Raw genomic sequence first — 21,044 nt, 5'->3', positions numbered from 1 at the left:
AAAGTATTTAAAAAGTTTTAAAAGTGGCAACCCACTAACTAGACTGGTTAAACCCTTGCTTTATAAAATAAAAATAAAAATAGGTCTAATATTTTTAAGCCACCATCACATTCTATGGCAGTGAATTCCATAAGCTAACTATGCACTGCGTGAAATAGTAATTTCTTTTTGTCTGTCCAGATTCAGAACAAACATACAATCAATTTCATTGGATATCCTGGTTTTAGTACAATGAAGAAAAATCCTTCTCTCACACCCCCACTCATCATGTTATAAGCCAGTTTCATGATCCTCTCAAAGGTCTTTCTTAATAAACTAAAAGCCATATAAGCTTCATCCTTCTGGTCTAAGCCCAATATCGTTTTAGCTGCTTTTCTTTTGTGAACCATTTCCAGAGGTGAGAAAGCCTTTTTGAGATAACAGTGAAGGAATCAACAAGTGTGGCTCTGAAAAGGGGACAAGGTTAAAAGACACATTGCAAGCCACCTGTCACGGATGTTTTAGTTGAGATTCCTGCTTTGCAGGGGGTTAGACTAGATGACATTCATGGTCCCTTCCAACTCTACAATTCTATAATTCTACAGACAAATTCCTCAAAAGTGCTTAAGAAACCGCTTCATGCTTTATAATTGACAGGAGAAGCCCTGCTGCATAGGAGCAAACTCCTAGGAGTTTGCCCCTCCCAGCAAAATATCTGAAGGGGCCAGCTCCCACAAAGTTGGTGGCCATTGTCATTCAAGTGGTGTGTGCATGCCATAGCTTGTGATCAATCGTGTGGGGCTGGTATTATCTCTCCCTCCCCACTATACCATTCAAGTTGGCACCCCTGCCCTGTTGGTTGTGCCAGCATTGGCCACTGCCCTGTTGGCACTGATCCATAACAGGATCTTTTCACTAGTAGTTCTGTTTGCGGGTTGGCCTTCACTGGTGAGGTGAATCTGCCTCCCCCATTATTGTTGTTCATTTAATAACATTCCTCTTTATCCAGACTTGATGGTTGAAAGGCACTGTTCCTGGCAAACTTGAAAGTATTAGCAGTGAATGCTTTTCCAATTTTTTAACTGTTCAATAAAAGTCGGCTTTCTAAAAATTGTATTTATTTTCTTAAAAAAATATGTATTTGCCACCCTGAGATCCTTTAAATTTAATAAAAACAAACAATAACAACAATATACCTGAAACCACCATTTATGCATCCTCCTTTCTATTCGGGATAGGGGAGAAAAAAGCTTACCTTTAGTCAGGCAAAGAGAGAGAGAAAGAGAGAGGGAGATTGTAGCTTTCAGGTATCATCCCACTGGAGAGGATTCAACTGCAACTCCAAGTCCCAGCATCCCCAACATGAAAATGATGCTGCACATGCTATTCCCACCAAGGGAGAAGACCCTTAGTGAGCCTCTGCTTCATCGGGAACCATGTGACATAAGCACACTGAGGATGCTGGAATTTGTTGCCCCAGTCCGTTCCCCAGCAGAAAAAGGATGTTCTGTGCATGAGTCTCACAGAGAGGGAAGGCTCCTGGGGGCTCTCTTCACTGTGGGAGTTGCACTCTTCTGGGAACTGGCAAAGGTGGATCTAGAAGAGTAGAGCTTCTGGGGCGCTGCAGCAGGCACCACGGCTATGACATCCAATGGAAGGCCAGAGGTGAGGTGTGCTGGTTTTGGGGGTTGCACAGGACACCACTGAAATCTGAGATACCAAGGTCTGTCACTAGGACTGGGAGAGCTGAACCACTTTTGCCTTCATCCTGCTCTGAGGAACACTGCAGGGACAAGGACAGAAGGTAGCAGCAGATGCAGCTTGCAGGATCAGGGCAAGTTGGACCATACTACACATCTGGCCCTGTTCTCCCTGATCATTCTCTCAAATATTTGATCCAAGGTACTTCAATTTGAAATTGCATACAAGCTTTCCCAAAGGATCTGAATGCCCTTTCTCTCCTTCAGCTTCCCTTTAACCAATTCCCTCTAGTTGAGGGAAATTCCCTGAAATTAAGGATGACTTTGTTGATCTCTCTAGGCCATGTTTACTTTATATGTTGACTTTGTCCATGTTGTGTTCACAGTTGCACATGTCTAGCCAGATTCTGGGCAAAAACAAAAGGTCCTTTACCCTTCTTGCCAACTCTGTGACTAACCATTAAAAAGCATTAAAATATTATCATACAAAGTCAGGTTGTTTCTTTGTCATGATAAGAAGGTGTGTTTGCTTAGTCAATATGGAAATAATTGAAAGCTGCCCATTTTCACAACATCTCTTTTAGCTGTTTCTTTTCATTTTAAGATAGTTCTCTCTGTCTCTCTCACACACCCTTTGTCTTCACATCACAACCACCCTGTGAGGTAGGCTTGAGAGACCACGACAAGACCATAATCACTCAGTGAGGTTCACAGCTGACTGGGAATCAGAACCTGGGTCTCCATGGTTGTCTCACCATATGGAAATCCAAGACAGAGTGGTGAGGTAGGAAGAAGGGAAAATAATGGACATAATTATTTTATATGTAGGAGCCTCACGGGGTTCTCTTATTCCCCCACAAGGTTCTTCATCCTAGAGGCAGATTTGCTCGTTGGGGAGGGGGGACACCTAGTCATTTATTTATTGCCTTCCTTTCACCAAATAGTTCTAGGACAGGTTACAAAAATATCACAGTTAAAACAGGTATAAATCATAATTTAAAAATATTTTTTTAAACCCACAAAACTGACCAATAACAAATTTTAAAAAGCAGAAGAGTACAGAAGAGCAATGCAGGAGAAGAGAAGACGCTCGCTTGAACAAAGGCCTGTATTGACCAATTGTTTAAGAAAGCACTCAGTGATGGTGTAAGGTGCATTATGAGAAGAATGTCATTTCCCAAGCTGGGGGCAAACACAGAGAAGGCCCTTTCATGCACCATCAAACCACAGATGATAAGATCCTGCAGATCTTATCACCCAAACAGGTTCAACGTGGGAGGAGGGGTACAGATACCTGGGATCCAAGCCATTTAAAGAATTATATGTCAGTGTTAACACCTTAATTTCCACTTAGCAGTGATTTGGCAACCAATAAAAGTCTTTTAAGACTGTACATCCAGAAGCAGGCTCACTGCTGCATTCTGCCCTAGTTGCAGCTTCGAAACCCTCTTAAAGAGCAGCCCCATGTAAAGCCAAATGGCTATTTAGCAGCTCGTCTATAAAGAGTCTTGCACTCCTTGGATGGAGGCGTTGACCCATCCAGAGATCATTTTTGTCCCTTGGAAGCTCTGGGACCACAGGGATGTCACATAAGCAAGATATCATGTGAAACTATGTGGAAGTAGTAATCTGAACCAACCAACACTCACACTGGCTGATGCCCCTAAGAGCTGCCTGGAATAGGTCAGATTACTCTTAGGCTGCAATCTTATACACACTGGCCTGGGAATGTCCCACTGAACTCAGTGGAGCTGACTTCTGAGCAGACATGTACAGGAATTAGAAAATTATGGTCTTCCTTCTTACCCCTTCCTTACTGCCCCGTATCACTATTTCCCAGGCATTTCTTCATTTTTAATGTAAGCTGCCTAGTGCCATATAGGAGTGAACTTAACTGCAATGTTTATGTAATAAGATCCTGAATTTATCGTTTCACTATTTGTTTCTGTTTCTTAATGGGCATACTGGCAGAAACACACAAAAGTTATTATCTTAACTTGAATTAGCCGTCTTTCTCTTAAAGATGATCAACACCTGCTGCTTAGTTTTGCCCCAGCAAGCAGCTTGTCAATGAAGAGTTAATTTTAGCATCTGCAGCTTCCTGTGTCACACTGAATGTTAGCAGCCTCCTTTCTCAACTATCTAGCAGAGATATGATTAGCAGCTAAAACATACAGTGTAATTAAGCAATTAGAACAATCCTATAGGAGTCCTATAGGAGAAAATTAACTGAGAGATCTGGGGAAAGGGAGATTCCATGTGTTGTTTCCACAACATTCTACAATGAATTCTCTTTATAGCCACAGACACTGGTAATCAATAAAGAGTACAAAATTTAAGTCCCACTTCTGGATGGGAAACTAATTGCCTTGGGATATATCCTGACTTTCAAGTACTTGCTGGTTTTAGCTCAGCCTCTTCCAGTAGAAGGTTACACATGTCTCAAGAGATACTTCTCAGACTATTTAACTGGACTTCATTGTGGACAAGCAGAGAGGCTATTTATATTCATTAAGAGTTGGCAAACGCCTTATTTCAAACCAGTAGTCCAGACACAAAGACTCCACTCAAAATTGGTTCTGCTATTTTCTGTCTTTAAAGCAGCTTTGGAATTGAAATTGTCCATATAAATCTGAGTAACATAGAAATAAGTTGAAATAAATACATTCATAATTAATCTAATAGTCAATGCTAATGGTGTTTTTCAGCTCCCTTATACCCTGAACTTGCTTCTATCCAAAGATAACAAACCAAGACTATGTTTTCAAAAAGCCAAAGGAAATATGCATAGCATAATCAACATAAAGCAAAATGAATAGCCAGTAGTACACAATCCAGTAAAGCTCAGATGTGACATCATAACACAAAAATCTGGTTTATTCTTACCATTTGAGACTGGCTTCGAGGACAGCCATTGATATCTTCAACCTTTTCATTTGCTGAAGGAAAACAGTGAGGGTTTTAAAAAAAAAGTCAGAGTAAACTATGTGACCACAAGGAAGAAAGTAAACAGACATACAAGAATTTTGTAGATCCTGAACTTTGCTCTAAGCACACTGAAACCCTACACAGTAACAATCTGCCTTGTTAACAGCAGTTCCTTCCCCATGCACAAATCATGCAAAGGGGAAGTGCAAAAGGAGGTTGCTACCAATTCTCCAGCCCCTGCCAAATGACTGCTGACATGAAATCGTCCACAATTGTCTTTGTGGGATCAGGATACAGTTTCAAGGCATCTCAGAAAGTATAAACCACTCCAGCTAATAAAATGCACACATTGGAGACATATGGCTTAATGAAGCATTCATTTTAAACAATGCCAAGTGTGTGAAACAGTTTTCTGGCCCTTAAAAGAATGGTGGAGCAGACACAAACATATCTATCACACACACACACACACACACACACACACACACACACACACAAAATCTGGGAGAAATTGGAGGCCAAGTCACGGCTCTCTATTTGGTACCCATCTTACAGTTAAGCTGGCTCTACTTCTATTGCCTTTTCCTTCCTAAGCCAGAAGTCAGATCATGCTGTGGCTCAGAGCACAGATCTTACCAATGATCTGGATGATTTCTGCTAGCAGAACTCCATCGGCAATGTCCTGTTGCAAGTCCTTGATCAGCCGCTTGTGGCCAGATTTTGCTAGATAGTGATTTGCCCAGTCAGTGTATATCTGCAGAGTAGAGGGAGTGGGAGAAATGGGGAGAGAAAGAGAGACAATAAAAATTCTTAAGACAAATGTTGGCTTACAGATGAGCAGAGCTCTAAAGTACATTCCAGTTTAAGGAGTCAGAAGGAAAAAACAACCTTTAAAACCTTTTTAAAAATTCTGTCCCCGTGCCATTTTTTTTTAACCATGAATGAATCATTTTATTGCACAATGAAACGCCACAGTCACTGTGACCAAGCAAAAGCCCCTTTAGGAATGCCAAGGAAACTTATGTCAAAATTTACTCTTAGTCTGATCTGATTCACTTCAATATACTTAGACTGAAAACTATGCTGAGTGGTGCTGTTTTAAGCACTGTGGTGTATCTTCCTTGTGTCATTGTTTAATAGATCGATATATTCCCAGTACCTTCCTGCACTCCAGATGTATATTAATGCAATAAGTTATCATTACCACATGGTCTGTTTAGGCAACCAAGTCATCTTTAAGGAGACCTCCCCAGCTTATCCAGGAGCAAATGAAAAGGAAATGAAGGGCAAATTGTGTTGCATGGTGCGCTTGGTACAAGTTCATTGGGCTTGTCATTCGCAACCCTGTGGGTGACAATGTTTCTTGTTCACTGGATGCAACAGTCATACAATTGGTTGCTGCGGTGAGACAGTTTCATTTGTCCTGTCACCTTTGCTTAAATGTGCTGAAATGCCCATATAGGGCTGCAAAACCAACACGTACATAGAGGTCACATTGTTGAAAGAACTGCATATATTTTGAAAATATGCTGTGTTGACAGTTAAACCAAAGATGTTAACGGTGGAAGTCAGTTGGCAGGTTGGACAAGAGAGAGACTGAACAGGAAATGACAATGAGTGTCAATAGGCGTATGAGTAAGGGGTGGTCCGGTTGACATTGTGTGTTTAGATTTTCAAAAAGGTTTTGAGTCCAAAGACTGCTGAATAAGGTTATCAGTTTCTGGATATACCAACTTCACACTTTTTGAACTGGTGGTGCCTGCCAAGGACAGAGATTTTAGAGTCATGGTAGACACTGCAACAAAAAACATTGACCTCCGTGGCAGGAGTGAAAACGGTTAAATCTATGTCAATAAGAAAGGGGTTGGAAATAAAGCTGCCAACTATTAGACTGCTGGTAAATGAATCTACAGTGAGACTGCACTGGGAATATTGTGCTCAGTTCTGGTATCCACACTTCAAGATGACCATGAGGCTGGAATAACATTTTTCTGGGGGTACTCAAGTATACACAGTACCGGCACCTTTTTTCTAGAAGAACAGCATGGGTTAAAGACACTTATTGTAACAGCTTCACGGTGAGTACGTCCCCCTTTTTCTAGAAGAAAAGTACTGAATATAGGCAACGTAACAGATAGACAAACAAGCAGAATTTTTTTAAGACCACAGCTGCCACTTCTCCTCTTCTTTCTCAAAATATGGAAAATAATGTGCTGGGGAGGTTATTCTTCTACCATGATTGATAGTTAGCCAAACAAAGGGTTTGCACCTCCAGACTAACTGGACTTTGACAAATTTATATTGCTTGCTTACTTAATGTATATACCACTTCATATTTCAACAGAAACCTCTAAGTGGGCTACAATTTCGAGCAAAAGGAAATTGGTGTAAGAAATAAAATATAAATTCCACTTTCAAAATCCATAATACTGAACTGCGGAAGTTGCACAACTAAAACAAAAACAAAACAAAAAATAATTTAAAAGAATAACCAGTTCAAAGTCTTGTTCTAGATAAGAACCCTTCCTTCAACTGTTTCTCTAATCCTCTTTCAAAGCCAGTGGGCAGCCAATGCATTGGGAACTCAGATTTCTGCCAGCAGGTGGCTCCCACTGAAGTCATTGGGGGGGGGGGTGTTGCAGAGAGGAGTTTGGAGTCAGCAGACACAGAAACAGTAGGCACACATTTAACTAATTAACTCAAAAGCACAGTAAATTCTCTAAAGTGGGGTAGTCCCCAGGGAAGGATCTTGCAAGGAAAGAGCAGACAAAGATGAGCGCTGGATACTTCTTTTCTCACCAGCCATTCACACAATGAAGCGATGGGAACTGAATGGAGCAATAAACAAGGAAAGAGGTGTACAAAGTAGCAAAAAGTTCATGTGCCTAATACGTCAGTGCACACATCCTTTCTGCTTACTTTTATGCTTCACATATTCATTCCAGCCATTTTCTTTTCTTAAAGTGTTTACAATATACAGATTATTTTCAGTTTAAAAAAGCACCTGTTTGCAGTTCTGCAATGCCTCGTGTGCATATTTCTAATGTTTTACTGCTGACTCCCCTTCCCTCTGTCATTTGCATTCCAGATGTGTGGTATTTGTTTAATCTGCATTTTCCATTATGAGCTTCTGTTTTAAAATAGAACTATCACAGCTACAACAGCTGATAATTATCTAATGCTTTTAAGCCGCACAGTTTTATGTTTCAATTTCCAGTTATGCTGTAGGAAGCAACAGGGCAAACCAAAGAGAGAGCATGGCTTTGTACATTCTTCCAGTCAGCTCTTGCACTATTCTATTTTGAAACAAATTCCTTGCAAGCCAGCACATAAATAAACTCAACTCTTCACTCCCACATCCAGCATGCAAACGACATAAAAAGGAAGCAAGTCAGCCATTTATTAGAGTCATTTTGATTTTGACAGGGTGGCAATTCTTGTGAGAATTGTGAGAATCTTGTGAGAGACCATGTCTTGTCAGTAAAAGTAGGGAAGGCATCGCCACATGCAAAACTTGTTGTCTTGTTTATTTGTTCATTCAGCTTTCAATTATTTTTCGCTATTAGAAAGTTTACACTGACAGACTGTGTCAAGCGTCACATCTAAATGAAAAACATGCAGAGCATTAGTCACTGCGCTCAACTTCGCTAATGCTTCTCAGCAACTGATCCCTGGAACAAACTGCAGCCTTACTCATTTCCTTAAAAAGTTCCCCCTCTTCGCCCACTGTTTTGTTTTTTATATATAAAACAACTGCATTCAACACAAATTGGTTGCACTACATACCAGGAGCTGGAATCATCTGAGCCTTAACAGAACAATCTCAACAAGATGTAAAAGAATAAATTCTGCATCTGTGTGGTCCCAATGTGTGTGTGTGTGTGTGAAGGACAGCTTAACTGCTTGCAATGTGAAACACTAGACAGGATAGGACAACTTGAGCAAGGAAGCAACTTCCTTGTGTTATTATCTATCTATTCTTCATGTTAGGATTCTTGAAGTACTTGTCATCAGACGAGCAAAGGAAATTATATTATACTTTATAATACTCAAATATAGATTTAAATTTTACACACAGCAAAATTGAACAAGATTTGAAATAACACTTGGGAGGGGGATCCTTGAATGCAAAGAAGCAAAAATAAAAATGAAAAATAGAAGGATCCCAAGCGATGAGCTTTATCTGCCAAAATATGGACAATATCTAGTTTGAGGGCTGCTGCATTAATGCATAGAGCACATATCCCTCTAAATTTATGTGGTGAACCACCCTGAGATCTGTGGATAAAGGGCAGTATAAAAATTTAAATGAATAAATAAACTGTTGATTTCTCAGTTGTTAAAAATGATAATGGGACGCGGGTGGCACTGTGGGTTAAACCACAGAGCCTAGGGCTTGCCGATCGAAAGGTCGGCGGTTCAAATCTCCATGACAGGGTGAGCTCCCGTTGCTCAGTCCCTGCTCCTGCCAACCTAGCAGTTCGAAAGCACGTCAAAGTGCAAGTAGATAAATAGGTACCGCTCCGGCGGGAAGGTAAACGGCATTTCCGTGTGCTGCTCTGGTTTGCCAGAAGCGGCTTAGTCATGCTGGCCACATGACGCGGAAGCTGTACACCGGCTCCCACAGCCAATAAAGCGAGATGAGCGCCGCAACCTCAGAGTCATCCGCGACTGGACCTAATGGTCAGGGGTCCCTTTACCTTTACCTAAAAGTGATAATGATCTCTTAGAAAGTCATGATGTGATCCATAGAGCCTTAGGCAACAAAGAGGATGTACCTGATGAATAATGGACCAGAAACCCTGTTCAGAAGTTGTTTCCATGCGCATAGAGCATTTGCTGGGCTGTCTGAAAGGGAGGCCTGCATTATTCTCATAGTTGCTGCTGTTAAATTTATTAGCCACGCTTCACCAGCAGGTTCCAGAGCGTGTTACAACATTTTAAAATCCAGCAGGAAAAACAGTTAAATTACAAATTGCTGTCACAGGACTGAGCATACAGCTGCATACGCAGAGATAGGCATTCCATGTGGTCTCCAAGTCGATCATGCGAAGTTGCAGACTCCATGCAGCTGTGTGCATTTAAGTGCTTCTGCTGAAGCATGGGGTTTGGGACTGGGACCACTGTGGCCAGAATACTGGGTTCAGGGCTCCTGATTCCTTCTCTTTGCTTTTAGTGTATGCAGTGAAGAGATTTCTCAGGAGGGCTTCTTTCTCACTGGGGTGGGGGAACCTTAAGAGTGTGTGTGTGTGTGTGTGTGTGTGTGTGTGTTGTGTGTGTGTGTTTGAGGCTATAGGTTTCGTACTTGTTCCCCATTTGTTTGATGAACTTAATAGCTCAAGATGGTACCAATCACCCCCCTGTAATTGAAAGGAACGATGCAATAGAGTGTACAATAGTAGGCTATATGCAGGGAGAGGGAAATGGTTACAGGCACACCGTACAGCACACAGCACACAGCACACCAGACAGCATAAAAAAAAACCTGTGAGCTTAAATTTGGGTATTAAGCCAATGACAACACAAGAAAACCTCCACACTTTCTGATTTTTACAACAGCGTCCATTCTTGGCTAATGCAAGGATAGCTTTCATGAGGCAAACTAGTTTATTGGGCTGTTCCACCGCTGTTCCAACATTGTACAGCCAAGTATAAGCTTCAGCCAGCTTCCAGAGCTACGTGAATACAAGAAAGTTGTTCATTTTCCACAGTGAGCAAAGCTTGGATCTCCTTTCTGTTCCATTAGCATTGGCAGCCAGCGAGAGGCTCGACAGACCTAGCTGCCAAGCACCTACCAACCTTTGGCTGCCTGATACTCTGACCCTTCCACAACCTCTGAGAGTCACATTCGTAAGAACTCAGAGATGATTTCTCTCTCCCTCACACCCCAGCCATAAAGTTCAGGAAGCAAAGATACGTTACAGTCTCACAGCTGGCCTCTTCCACCTTATTTACAAGAGAGACCTGCCAAATCACAGTGGAACGGAAAGCTACCTGATGATACAACTCTGAAAAGCCCTCTTTGTTATACAGACTGGCTTCTGCTTATATCGTGCAGAAGTTTAAACATTTTTGTAGCACTTTTTGAGTCAATTCACATCAGGCAATATACTCGTTTTCTTCCCATCTATCACAATGCCCTTCCCAATGAAAGATTGGTGCAAGCTCAGGGGACTCACATGCATGCTTGAAGTGAATTGATTAAAAAGGCAAGCTCTTAAATCCTTATGGGATTATTCAGACACTTCAAGTCAGTCTTTTATTATTGGAAACAAACATGCCAGTTTCTGTAGTGGTACACTGGTTTGAGCTTTCAGCTTGGGCAATTTGGAGCCAAATCCCAGCTCAGTACACTATACCTTTGGTGTCTGCCTTAAACATCTGAACATTGGGGATAATGGTGACTTATCTCTCAGAGGATTGTAACAACTATATAGTGCCAAGATCCCCAACTGGAAACCTCAGCTATCTGTGCAGTTCCCTCTCTGGTGAGGCCCAGAACTGCAGTTTGGAGCACCTCACTGGGCAGCACAGGAGTATTCTCCTGCTTAGGACTACAGCTGCCTCTTTAGGCAGGCCACTAGGCCCTACCTGGCAGGAGGAGGCATAAAAGACTTCCTGTTTGGGCTGAGACTTTGCCTAAGCAACTGCAGTCTACCTGGCTCTGGGGTATTTTCATGTATTCCACAGCTCTGACTCAAGCTTCCCCTTCCTTGACGAGGCCTGCAAGCCCACGATTCTGAAAGTCCAAGCCTTCTATTTCCCCATAACAGGCCTTCCTACAACAGCAGTGGGAAAAGGACGAAGGAAAGAGTTGCTCCTTGAGCTGTTATTAGAAAGCTTTTTCTAAAGACAAGTTTCCAGTGCCTTGTGGAATTATTGTTTGCCTGGTTGTCTGCAGTTTAGAAAGTAGTGATTAAAATCAGTGCAGTTTTGAAAAGTTAAATCCACCTTCTTGATTCAAAATGATGTCCAACTGTAGCCAGACAAGATGAAAACTTGCTCCTTGATCTCTGAAACAATCATGCAAAATTTGGTCATAACGTTTAAGAGATGCCTAAATGCATAGTGAAGATATAAGCAACTTTCCAAAATATATAATAGATACAGACACACACACACACACACACACACACTTAAATTAGATTAAGTTTACAATCCTATACACACTTACTCATGGGGCTTCCAGTAAAACATGTGTTGGTTGGGGCCACATATTAAAATAATAAAATCTCTAAGCAAAGAGCAAGTGTAAAGCTCTGAGCTCTGCTTAAGTGAAGCCTTGTATTATAAGATCAGATGCATCCCAGGTATAAAGGTAAAGGTACCCCTGCCCGTACGGGCCAGTCTTGCCAGACTCTAGGGTTGTGCGCTCATCTCACTCTATAGGCCGGGAGCCAGCGCTGTCCGCAGACACTTCTGGGTCACGTGGCCAGCGTGACATCGCTGCTCTGGCGAGCCAGAGCCGCACATGGAAACGCCGTTTACCTTCCCGCTGGTAAGCGGTCCCTATTTATCTACTTGCACCCGGAGGTGCTTTTGAACTGCTAGGTTGGCAGGCGCTGGGACCGAACGACGGGAGCGCACCCCGCCGCGGGGATTCGAACCGCCGATCATGCGATCAGCAAGTCCTAGGCGCTGAGATTTTACCCGCAGCACCACCCGCGTCCCCCTATAGCATCCCAGGTATATAGCTGCATAAACCAATTGCAGGAAACAGAAGGGGGACTGTCTCACTTTTCATCCTTAAGGAAACACGAAAGCTTTTTGAGATGTTAAGCCAGCCACATAAGAGGGGAAAAGACACAGGCAGGCAACAAAATGTATCTGTTTCAAATTGTGCCACAGTTCATGTTATTTAACAGAATACTTTGTACCCTGTAATTCATAAACTCTGCTTTTCAAGCCCTTGCTGAGCAAATGGCAAGTTCAGTGTGCCTTTTGCTCTCCAGTATTCACATTATGTAGGATCCCAGCAGTTCCACTTAAAATACAAGATAATTAAATAGATTCTCAGCAGTCGTGAGATTTTTTTTTAAAAAAAAGTAAGTAGCTGAAATCTTCAGTGTAGCAATCATGAACAACCTTTGAAGTCCCTATCTATCTCCAAGCCACAGGGAGAAAAGTACTGAATCATTTAAATCAATGAATGTTTTAAACTACCGGCATCAAGGTTGTGTTAGGGCCACATGCAATGTTAGTCCTACTTCACAGGACCCTTTGAAACTGATGGACATGACAAACTTGCCAATTAATTTCAATGGGTCTACTCTGAGTACTACTAATATTGAATATAATCCCATAAACCTGGCCAGAATTTAACAATCACAACTACTAGCAGCAAGGCTGACATACCTGGGACCAAATTTTCTCAAATATACAGTATGAAAACAATGAGATCTCGGTAAATGCAATAATATTTATGGTAGCTTGCAGCTTTCCTTTTCATGAATTACTGACAGGCATTTAAGGATTTTTACAGCCAATATGCTATCAGTATATTTACAGCCAAACTACAGCCAAATAACACTATCTTGCTACATTTGTAGTACAGTAAGCCACCCCAAGAATGTTTATGCTGATGATGACATCTCTCTCTCGCTCAACCAAAATACAACATAAACAATGACATTTAATAGGTGTTGTTGAGGATTTGCTACAGAGAAATATATCATAAAACTGGAGAGTAAGTTCATCCATTTTGTAGAATGAACTCTTTATTCTGCTCTTCAGAGGATCTGCTCTTTGTAATCTATTCACCATTTTAGGATGACTCAGGTAACTGTCTGTCTTGCAGTTCCGGCAGAACACCACAGGAAGGTGCTCGAACATCATGTTGCAACAACAGAAAACAGCAGGCTTGACAGCTGATGCTTCCCAGCAGTGTGTTACTGCAAATAATCACTGTTCAGGCAGTGACACATCACACAACTGTTAATTGTGGTGTTGAGTGTCAGAAGAAAAAGAAAACGACACTAGCTGTCAAAATGATCCCAACCAGAGACAAGCATTGCTTAAACTGACTCATCATTCACCCAACCCCACAGATTAGCTTTAGATCTCAGTTCAGATCCAGTGGTCCCTTTGAACAATAACTATAGGAGGCTTCCAATAAAAACCTCCTCCTACTGATGTATATTATGTGCAGATTCACACTTAGTGGAAATCTGTGTTCGTCTCCATAAAGTGAGGCTTGGGCAATAGGTTGTTGATTTGTTAAATTAATAATAATAATAGTAATAATAATAATAATAGTAATAACAATAATAAATTTTATTTATACCCCACCCTCCCCAGTCAAGACCGGGCTCAGGGCAGCTAACACCAGGTATAAAAACAATTGATTAAAATACAACTTAAAAACAAGATTTAAAATACAACACTAAAATGCAGCCTCATTTCAGTAGAAACTCAAATCAAATCAAGTGAAGGGGCAAAAATCTGTCGCAGAGGGTAACCATATGACCTGAATAACTTGTACCTTTGATTGTAATGGTAAGACCTAAACATGAGAAGTGACCAAACATACAAGAGTCTAGAATACATGACATGATTTTTTCTCTTTCTCTGAATGAGGAAGAGGAAGACTCACTAATATGACAGAAACCCACTCCACAGCAACTTGGAACAGAGCTTTCATTGTGGCTGGCCCTGTTCTGTGTAACAATAGTCCCACTGAGATACCACAGGTCGCTTCTATCTATGCTTCCTGTAAACAATCAAAGGCATTTTTGCTTTGATCAGCTTTTCTTGTACTCAGTTGTGCTGCTCTTAAAAGGTTCTCTTTTACTGTTTGTAATGACACGTTAATGATAATGTTTAAGAACATGTCTATCAAATGCCCTGGGGCAAATATGTACATGGAAGGCAATTCACAAATTTAATTAATTAATTAATTAATTATAGTTTCGTCATTGAGACATTCCAGCCAGACACTGTCTGAAGGGCAAAAAGAGAGAATTCTTCAAAAAAACAGTAGCCCAAAGGTCCCAAGGCACCTGAACTCAAGTCAGATTAATTGTCAGGGACCAGCATGGCTTCAAAGAGTGTGGGGTGGAGACAAGGGACCAGGGTAGTGACGCAGGAAAGGGGACTAGTGATTTATGGGGTGTCACACCACCTGCAAGGCAGGAACCAGGGGCAGTCCAAGGCAGAGGAAGGCACACAACATATAACAGAGGAAGAAAAGGGAGTTCAGGCAAGGGATGGGTCCATAGATTCCTCATCTTCCCCCACCTCACTGTCTCCTAGAACCAGGAGGGGGTTCGAAAGGGAAGAGCAGTGGACGTCTGTGCAGAAGTTTCAGGTTGCAGGCACACAATTCATCAGAGGAGGAGATATAAACCAGGGGAGGGGAGGGGCCCAACTGTTGATGCAACTGTTCCATAGGGCCCAGACCTATGGACAGCTGCCTAGAAGATGGAAGCATGTTTATGTGTGTGTATCTGGAGCAATGTGGAAGCTGCTGTAAATTCTTCTCTTGCCAATAAAGTGCTAACTATTAGACGTGTGTCTTCCTTATCTGGGATGAGCCATGACATTAATTAGCAATTGCAGTGGTCAGTTAACTGATGGAGAGAATGACTAAATCCAGTCCCTTCTTCCCGCCACTTAAACAACTAACCCGTGATATTACATGCACACCCTGCCAGTTGAATCAGGCCAGAACTGCATGTATAGCACCCGTTCTCCTCCAGCTAAGGTTATTGTACAGAAACCTTTGTGCCCCCCACTATATTAGGGCAACGTTAAGTAAGACAGACATCCTTTCAGTTAATCTACTGTAGGGGAAAGTATTTGCTACACCGTTAGTCAAGACATAATAAAGCAAACCATAGTGTATAGTCTTGACAGGTGGGAAGAAAATAATCCAACTGAACAGCAAATGCTAAATACTTCATTGTACTGATGTTAGTGGACATGGCAGTTCGCAAACAAGGCTTACTCACATATGCCATATTTAATTACAAAACATGCCCACTGGGAAAGGTATGAAGTAAGTTAGTCCTCTGATGTTTGCTGCCAAGAGATGAAACTTTAATTCCTAGAACCTCTCAGCTAGGAAATGGTAAAGGATGTAACTTGGGAGGGAGCAGTGAATAGCTTCTTTTCTAGTGTGCCTGTTGTTAAGGGGCAAAAAAAAAAAGGGAGGGGTAGCAGCAAAGTTTGTGAAAGAAAGCAATTGTGAAGGTGGGGGGAAGGATGTCCACCAGGCTACAGGTCAATGGAACTTAGCATGAGCGTCAGAGCACCCAGCAATGAACTAGAACAGAAAACCAATTCAATTTGTATACCTGTGGTTGGTGTGTGTGTGTTACAATTAGGGATGGAAATTTAGTTCAGCTCACATTTTAATGTGAACTTACCTACTTTACACTTCCTAAAACAAAATGCTGCTGTTGTTGTTTAGTCATTTAGTCGTCTCCGACTCTTCATGACCCCATGGACCAGAGCAGGCTAGCATGCTGCTATCCGTCAAAATTCACACATTTCCAAATTTTGTGATGCTATATTTTGGGTATCTGATCTAAAGTTTAAAATTCATCAGTCTCTCTTTGACCCTTCCTTCCCTTACATTCTGCAATTTACATCTCCTTCTTTCTTCTGTGGTTTTGTACTGAAACAAATCCAGAGACAGATACTTTTAAAGCGATGCTTCCCCAACAATATTAACAGGTTGGGTTAACCTCAACCAGATTAATTCTTATTTAGTTTGAAAATCTAATTAGCTTTTTGTTGGAGTTGAGGCAACAACTGTCTAAACTTATTTTAACACAAATGTGGTAACCATTTAATTACCAAACAGTTCACATATAAATACAAGCTGCCCACTTTCATGGCATACAATTTTGCTTTCCTAAATAAAACAGATGTTTGCTAATTCACTGTGTCCATTTTTTTTTTACTGTGATTATGAGGGATCCACAGCTGGCCTTCAGCAACTGTTCAATAAATGGTTCCTTGTTTGGATTTTTAGAAAACATATTATACTACACCAAATTGTGGTGTGTTTACTCAGTTTGATGTACTAAAGAAATAATGACCTAAGAAGTAGGCCAACACTTAAGGCAATTCATTACCTTTGAATTCAATTCCGCAGACACAGACAAAGCAGAACATTAGTAATGTGATCCTACTGGTATTTATATTAAAATCCACACATTTACCTTGCAGTATGCTTGTTGACTCTAGTAGTGGTTTAATTTATATGGGTAAGTGGATTGAAAAAATTATCGTATTCACTTGTAGGCTTACAGCCTGATTCTGAAATTATTTTGATGACACATTTTCAATTCTTAATGAGTAAAGCTAACTTACTCGAGAATCTAGGGCATTGCTGAATAACTATTTTGCTTACCAAAGCCACCTCCTTTTCTATATGCACCTCTTTTAGTGTTAGACCACACCACTCTTTCTCCCAAGAAGCTACATTTCTCTAAATCATTTTGATCATCATCAAACATCAGTGTATTAAACATTAGATTCAAGCTGTATTTTGCTCTATTTTTTAAAAAAAATCCAGTTTAATCATTCTATAGACTCAATTGGGTCTAGTGGCTAGGTTGTTGGATAGAGACACCTAGGATCAATTCTATCTCACCCTTTCAAGACTCTCTAGGCAGATGCACAAATGTTGGACAAGGTCTGGGGAGACCTGGGTTCAAATTGCCATTCAATGATGTAGTTCACTGACAGACCTTGAGCAAATCGTCAACTGTCAACTTAACCTACTTTGCATGTTTGTTATGAGAAGAAAAAGAGGAAGAGGATCATGTACATGACCTTGGTCTCCAGGGAGAAAAGGTGGCATATACACATAATAAATAAATTGCACATCACTATTGACAAATAACCTTATTGTTTAAGTACTTTGAATACTAACATCATTTTCATCACATCAATTCAAAACCAAATTAATTCAATTGGGCACTTTAACATTGGCTTAAAAAATCAATATAAGGTAAAATACATAGGTTTTAAGTGGTTTGTAGAGGTAGGTGGGATGAAAAAAAGATGTGGAAAGCAAGAAACAGTTCAACAAAGCCTTGGCACAGATCCTGCATATGAAATTGTTACTTGAAAACATAGGCAATTTTGATGTAGTTTGAGTTTTGTATTACACACTTCACAAGACTGATCTATTTGAATTTGGCTTTTGTCTGAATTCACAGAATTAGTAGAGTTATGAGTTCACTGTGGTCCTCTTTTCACAAGCTGACACTGAAAATAATGTTTCAATTTCCCTTTGCAGAACTAATTGGTTTATAATTACACAACTGTAACACACAAGTAATGAGATCCTACGCCCTGATAGCTAAACACATTCAAGTATCTATCTATATCATCTGCTCATGCTTTTGTTGCCATTATTATTGTTGTTGTTGTAAATAATGTCTTTGATTAGTCAACCTCTTATAATTGCTATTAGGGATCGTTAAGTATACAAACTGGAGACAAGAAGAGATACAGATATATATACACACATATAAATATCTGTTTCCTTAATTGTTTCGCTATGTATATATTCCAGTTATTGCTATTCAGTTATTGCATCAATTAAATTCCATACTTCTTTAATTAAAGCTCAACAGCTCAACGTTGTTTCAAAATATTTAATTGCAGAAGACTTTTAGAAAGATAAATTTTGGTTGAATTTCTGAATGGTAGAAGTACTATGACAATGGAACGAACTTCCCACGAGGACTGTAGACCCTGACTCACCGAAGATCTTCTAGCAGAGGCTGGGCAGTCATCTTTGGGGGTGCTCCAGCTCTGGATTTCTTGCATCAAGCAGTAGGTTGAACTAGATCAATGCTGTGCCAAATATTTCTCCCACATTTCTTTTTAATTAATGGACAAAACTTGCATTCAAAAATCAACAAAGGAGAGAGAAAATTTGGATAAATTCTCATGGATGAGGTGCAGGGTTTTTGTTATGCTTGCCTTCCATTCGAAGTAACAAAGACATTGCAAGTGTCCTTTCTTTTATTCTGCGATCAACTCTCCAGAGGTCTGCACTCTGCAGCCTTCCTGGGTGCCTACATTTCCTGAAACACCATGAAGTCCTCAGATGATCTTTCCTTTAAAGAAGGTAGGGAGGCAGCCTACTGTGCACCTTTTTTCAAAAGCAGAAATATTTTCTCAAAAGGTAAAAGGAAGGATTCCCCTTGAAAATAACATACGTTCACCGATCTTAAATGCCCAGCACCAGCCTCCCCAGATTACTGTGCTTCAGCTGAAACTCAGGGGGCAGCATGGTGAGGTAACCCCTCCCGTGGGGTTTTTTCAAATTGGGCAGCTGGAAAGGCAACAGAAATGTTCACAGACAAGAAAAACTACACCACTCATGGTCACTGCACAACAATAAAGAATGCTCAAGTCTACACAACATTCTGAAGAAATTCAAAAGAAATGTGGAAGACCCCTAAGAATGAAGGACAGAAGTAGAGGCCTCTTTCACAGGGGAGGAAATCTTTTGAGAAACTGAATGGTGTGTTTCAGCATAGCACTAAACCAGGTGGCCTATGAGGCCCACTCCACTATTATTGCGATTTGATACGAAGAGGCTTTTCCACAAGAGGAAACTTCTTTCCTGCAAGAGGATCTTTCCATTACAAGAAGATAACTTTTGGATCGAATCCATTGTTTGCTGATGTTTCACTCAATATTTTTGTAACTATTAAATCCATTTTGATTAATCTGGCGTGGTTGCTCAAAACCTATATCATTGCGATTCTTCTCACTTTAATGTAATTATACCACTCTGGTATCAAAACCCAAGCAAAGCAAACATGCCCACAGGAGAATGAATATACATTCTATGAAGCAAGGTCTAACTTTCAGGTGATGGTTCCCACTTTGCTATGTGATTTACCCCATACTGAGTGCATTGGAACAGAAATTATTAACATCTGGAAGTCTTTCATATATGATTCACTTCCTAGTTTATACAACACAATCACAAAGGAAATCACTATTTTTGTCAGTAACCTCTCTAGCATATGTCCTATTGCGTGTGCACGCACACGCGTGCACACACACACAATGTTCTTGGGAGGCCCTCACAAACTGTGAATGAGACCTATCAAGGTCTCCTATGATCTTACTTTCCTTTGGGAAGGAACCATGGGGAAAATTTTGCATACAGAAGGTCCCAGGTTCAGTGTCTCAGCATCACCAGGTACAGCTGCGAAAGACATCTTCCTGAAACCCCAAAGAGCTGCTATATAATCAGTGTTGATGAAACAAAGCTAGTTGTGCCAACGCTCTGATTCTATACATTAAGGTTACCAGATTTTTTTCAAAGAATCCGCAGTTGGCTCTGGCTGGCTTCAGGAGCTGCTCGCTGCCGTGGCACCCGCCATTTTGCCTCACCAGAAGTCCCCATATGATGTGTCTTGTGCCGTTGAACCAATCATGCAACATTCATTCCCTACTAATAAATCTACAACACTTAAAATATAAATCTGGAGACATTAAATGAAATCCGGGGATGGATTTTGTCCGGGGACAGATTTGTAAATACGGTGGACTTTCCCTGGGAAACAGGGACATCTGGTAACCACACTATACATGGCAACATGTTGCCTCCACCCAAGTTAGCCTGGCTGTGCCACAAGAAGTGTGTGTGTGTGTGTGTGTGTGACCGTGAAGGGTTGCTACCTATTCATGGAGCACACGAAAAGGCCAATGAGCCAGAGCGTGAGCCAGAGGCAATTTTTAGGTTGGTATCAGAAGAGGAAAGAAATAATAATAATAATAATAATAATAATAATAATAATAATAATAATAATAATAATTTATTATTTATACCCCGCCCATCTGGCTGAGTTTCCCCAGCCACTCTGGGCGGCTCCCAATCAGTGTTATAAACAGTACAGCGTTACATATTAAAAACTTCCCTGAACAGGGCTGCCTTAAGATGTCTTCTGAATGTCAGGTAATTAATTATCTCTTTGACATCTGATGGGAGGGCGTACCATAGGGCGGGCGCCACTACCGAGAAGGCCCTCTGTCTGGTTCCCTGTAGCCTCACTTCTCGCAATGAGGAAACCGCCAGAAGGCCCTCGGCGCTGGATCTCAGTGTCCGGGCTGAACGATGGGGGTGGAGACGCTCCTTCAGGTATACAGGACCGAGGCCGTTTAGGGCTTTTAAAGGTCAGCACCAACACTTTGAATCGTGCTCGGAAACGTACTGGGAGCCAATGCAGATCTCTCAGAACCGGTGTTATGTGGTCCCGGCGGCCACTCCCAGTTCCCAGTTCATTTAAAGACTTGAAGGTCAAAACCAGCACTTTGACTTGTAAGCCAGTGGAAAACCAAGATGTAGCATCCTAATTATATGCTCCATACAGTACATTCTAATACGCTGGCAGCTGCATGTTGAACTATTTGTAGCTGATTTTTATAATTTTTATGCACACCCACTTAAGAGTA

At 41.1% G+C, this 21,044-nt stretch overlaps 1 protein-coding gene across 10 annotated transcripts in view; it reads right to left on the bottom strand.

Annotated features, from left to right (window-relative positions):
* Nucleotides 1–21,044, bottom strand: part of NAV3 (neuron navigator 3) — a 438,084-nt gene that overhangs the window by 176,145 nt on the left and 240,895 nt on the right. For all 10 annotated transcript variants that reach the window (XM_028745995.2, XM_028745990.2, XM_028745986.2 and 7 more), the window contains 2 exons: nucleotides 5,244–5,361; nucleotides 4,566–4,618 (listed from right to left, as the gene is read on the bottom strand). In XM_028745995.2, the coding sequence (XP_028601828.2) occupies nucleotides 4,566–4,618; nucleotides 5,244–5,361 (171 nt within the window). The remainder of the gene's footprint in view (nucleotides 1–4,565; nucleotides 4,619–5,243; nucleotides 5,362–21,044) is intronic.

The sequence above is a fragment of the Podarcis muralis genome, chromosome 10, assembly GCF_964188315.1.
Source record: "Podarcis muralis chromosome 10, rPodMur119.hap1.1, whole genome shotgun sequence".
NCBI classification, from domain to species: domain Eukaryota; kingdom Metazoa; phylum Chordata; class Lepidosauria; order Squamata; family Lacertidae; genus Podarcis; species Podarcis muralis.
Note: the sequence above shows the minus strand (reverse complement) of the source record. Positions and strands in the feature narration are given on the sequence as shown.